The sequence below is a fragment of the Orycteropus afer genome, unplaced genomic scaffold (genome assembly GCF_000298275.1).
Source record: "Orycteropus afer afer isolate SDZICR_OR568_19922 unplaced genomic scaffold, OryAfe1.0 scaffold00134, whole genome shotgun sequence".
NCBI classification, from domain to species: Eukaryota; Metazoa; Chordata; class Mammalia; order Tubulidentata; family Orycteropodidae; genus Orycteropus; species Orycteropus afer.
The window spans coordinates 4,510,391-4,513,957 of record NW_006921721.1 but is presented as its reverse complement, the minus strand read 5'-3'; the positions used below and the strand labels follow the sequence as shown (position 1 = coordinate 4,513,957).

Sequence of the window (3,567 nt, the reverse complement as noted above, 5' to 3'; positions counted from 1 at the left end):
CTCCTTGGGTTTCTGAGGCAGTATCACTACGGAAGTAGGATTGCCCAACCTTCCTTCCGAGGAGTGGCTGGTGGGTTTGAACCGCGAGCCTACTGGTTAGCAGTCAAGTGCCTTAGGCACTATACTAACCAGAGCACTTATCACATAATATTTTAACAGTCTGTTTATCTATGTGTATCCCGTACAAGACTATAAACACCTTACAGGTAGAAACAATACATGTCTTGTTCACCATTCTAACCCTCAGCTACTAGAATAAAGTAGATACTCAATATTTGATGAGTGACAAATGGGGGGGAGACATAAAGCTATGGGAAAATTAGTTTTGGCTTAAAATCTGAAAATAAGGAAACAATTCTCAATGTTTTAAATTTCCAAAAATAGGAATGGGTTGCTATGTCTTTAGATGAAGGAAAGACTGGATAATCGCTCAGTGATCTAGATAAAATGACCTCTGAGTGTTCAAACCAGGGCCACTTTTATGTACTGATTTTATGATACCATTGGGCCAGGTAAAGAAATTCTTTCCAAAATGTGCTCGTGAATTATATTCTATGAAAATATCCTACGTTAACTACCTATGTTGAATACAGAATAAAAACATAATTCTTTCTCATGGACAGTATGAATACTCTCAGCATTCGAAAACATTTAACTGAGTATGAAATGAGCCACATGTGAAGCAGCATACTCCTAACACTGGGACCATGATCCATGCCTGTTGAGCTGTTTCAAGACAGTGTGATGTGGTAAGAAAACAAAGGCTGTTGGCTTTGCAGATATACCGACCTGTTTCTGGAACTGCACTTTAATGCTGTAGGGCCATAATAACTCACCAAATCTTTTGGGGGGCTTCTGCTTCTTAATTAAAAAGCTAGGGATGATAATCACCTCAAAGGGTTGAGCAATAACCCTTTTTTTTTTGTTCCTCCTATTCTTCTAAAGTAAGTACTGTCTTGGACCTGTGGAAGCCATCAAGAAATATTTTTAAATCTAGGTCAGTAAAAACACTGGTCTCATTCCTTACCTTGATAGTTTTTCACAGGAGTCATCTTATTATAATCTTCTGACAAAACAAATTCCTGCAAAAGAAAAGAAAAATATTAAGCAAAAAGAAAATCTTTAAGCTAATAACTATATTTCAGCAAAAGCCAACATTATCATAGAATTATATCTAGTATTAATATTTTGCTAATCAAGTCAGTATTTTTATACTTTACAAGTTGTTGTTGTTATTATGTGCCGTCGAGTTGGACCCAACTCATAGCGACCCCTCCTTGGGTTTCCGAGGTGGTATCACTACGGAAGTAGATTGCCCCATCTTCCTTCCGAGGAGTAGCTGGTGGATTTGAACTGCCAGCCTTCGTAGCAATCATAAATACGATCCAATGCAATTACCTAATTTTTACCTTTTACCTCTTACAACACTGGGTTTTATGTGTGTATATATGTGTATACAATGAGAAGAGAACTGGATCAAGCTCAGAGTCTTGATACTGGTCAATTCTGATAATCAGGATTTAAAATACTCATCTCTCAATGATCTCACAGCAAAATATGTTCTCTAACACAGGCAAGGCCCTGGCCAGTAAGCAAATGGAGGCAATTCTCTATGAGATAAATAAGGCAGATATTTTCAAGATTCTGTTTCTAATATCAATTTATCTCCCCTTAGTACAAGCCTCTCAAGGCTGCCTCTTACTGATCCCTGTATTCCTAGGGCACCTGGCACAGTAGGAAATCAACAAATATTGACCAAATATGTGAAAAGCACATCCCAATCTGATCAAATTAGTTTGGATGTGAAATTTATGCAAAAAAATCAGTCTCTACATAGCACATTTTCTATACCCCTCTTTGTGAAGATGCACAAAAGGTGAGAGTGTGTATGCATGGGTGTGTTTCACCTAAGCATCCATGTCTATAGAGACCCATATGTAGAAGCCACACATGTGTTTATTAGCCCTAAGCAGGTTTGGAGTTATTTAGCTTTTTACAAATGCAAAATATTCATATATTCTTAAAGAGTAAGTTGTTAAACATAAGGAAAGCTGCAAAGTATAGCATATCAATGCCTTCACCTGAGCTTAAAGACAAAAGGAGAAACCTTTCAAAACAGTTTTCTTTGATGACTTAAAAAAAGGGGTGGGGAGAGAGTATCTCCATGCCTATTATCTGAGTGTTTACTGAGGCTTGTGTATTACTTGGGGGAAAAAATTATTTCATGATTTTTTTTTGTGATAAATGTCACAAAGAACAAAGCCAAGTGGAAGAATATGTAAGTCAACAAAGTTCCCTTGGTTATTCACTTTTCTACCCTACTCCCATTTAAGAAGCTTATCTACAAATCAATTTTGTTTACTATGACTTTTTTCAGGAATAACATTATACAAATTGTTAATTTTTACAATTCACATCATTATTTCTTCAAGGAGTGGCACTGTATCTCCTCATTTCTAGAGGTCTAACTCACATTTGAACAGAGCAAACAATTTTTTGAAATAAAGTAGCTTTCACGTAAGGAGCTTAGAGTATGAGTAGGAAAACCATACATGTATCTGAGTAACAATTCACTATTACCTTTAATCTCAGGAAGGAGGAAGGAGTGCAACTCTGAGCCCTGTACTTTAGAGGGCCCTAATACCTTAACACACACAATACATGGGTCAAAGGCAGTAGTTGTTAGGTGGACAAGATTTAACCGAGTTCATACAGTTCAGGCTATTTTGAACATACGGAAATGGTTCTCTACCTCAGATAAAAGGTACCTCAATCCCTTCTGGAACAAGGAAGGGCATAAAACAAAACAATTTGATGCAGATCTGCATTTAGTATTTAAAATATACACAGAAATAGAATGATCAGTTCATCATACTGGTAAACTTAATTTTTTATTCATCTGTTTTTCCTATGATATAAAAACACAATCATGGAGAAAATTTGGGAGATTTTATCAACATTTATTTATTTACTTACTTTTGGTCATAGAAACAGAACGCTATTCTAAGAAATGTAACAAGAATAAACACTAAAAAGTCCCTTGTGATATATCTCAAAGGTAATTATTATAAACTGAAGAAAAGTTTATAATAGTTATCACCTTTGAGAAATAGTATCACAAGCACATATATTAAAAAATTTAGAGTTCCAGCAAGATGGCAGACTAGGCAGAAGGACTGCACAGATGCTCTTCAACAAAGAGAAAGGAAACCAATTAACACAGACACAGAGGATAATCTTGGACCCCTGAGCCTTGAACAGAATGATACAAAAGTGGACTAAACCCCAACTAGCAGAAGAATTTGCGTGAAAATACCAAAAAAGGAGACACACGGACCTGCAGTCTGGCAGCAGCCTGAGCAACCTTGATGGCACAGACAACAGGGCTTGGATATTCCCGAGTGGTGGTAGGACCTAAGAATTAAACCAAAAATCACCCTGCTAGCCAGGGACTGCATGGAGGACTGTACACGGTGGCTGGGGAACAAACGGAGAAGGTGAAGAGAAAGGTGGGCTGAGCTGTGACTTTTGCCGATCCGGAGGGTGCCACCATTTTGTAGGTTTAAA

At 37.2% G+C, this 3,567-nt stretch overlaps 1 protein-coding gene across 1 annotated transcript in view; it reads right to left on the bottom strand.

The window, feature by feature from the left end:
• Positions 1–3,567, bottom strand: part of WDFY2 (WD repeat and FYVE domain containing 2) — a 354,163-nt gene that overhangs the window by 121,162 nt on the left and 229,434 nt on the right. Inside the window, exon 4 of the mRNA XM_007945228.2 lies at positions 1,028–1,082. Within this exon, the coding sequence (XP_007943419.1) occupies positions 1,028–1,082 (55 nt within the window). The remainder of the gene's footprint in view (positions 1–1,027; positions 1,083–3,567) is intronic.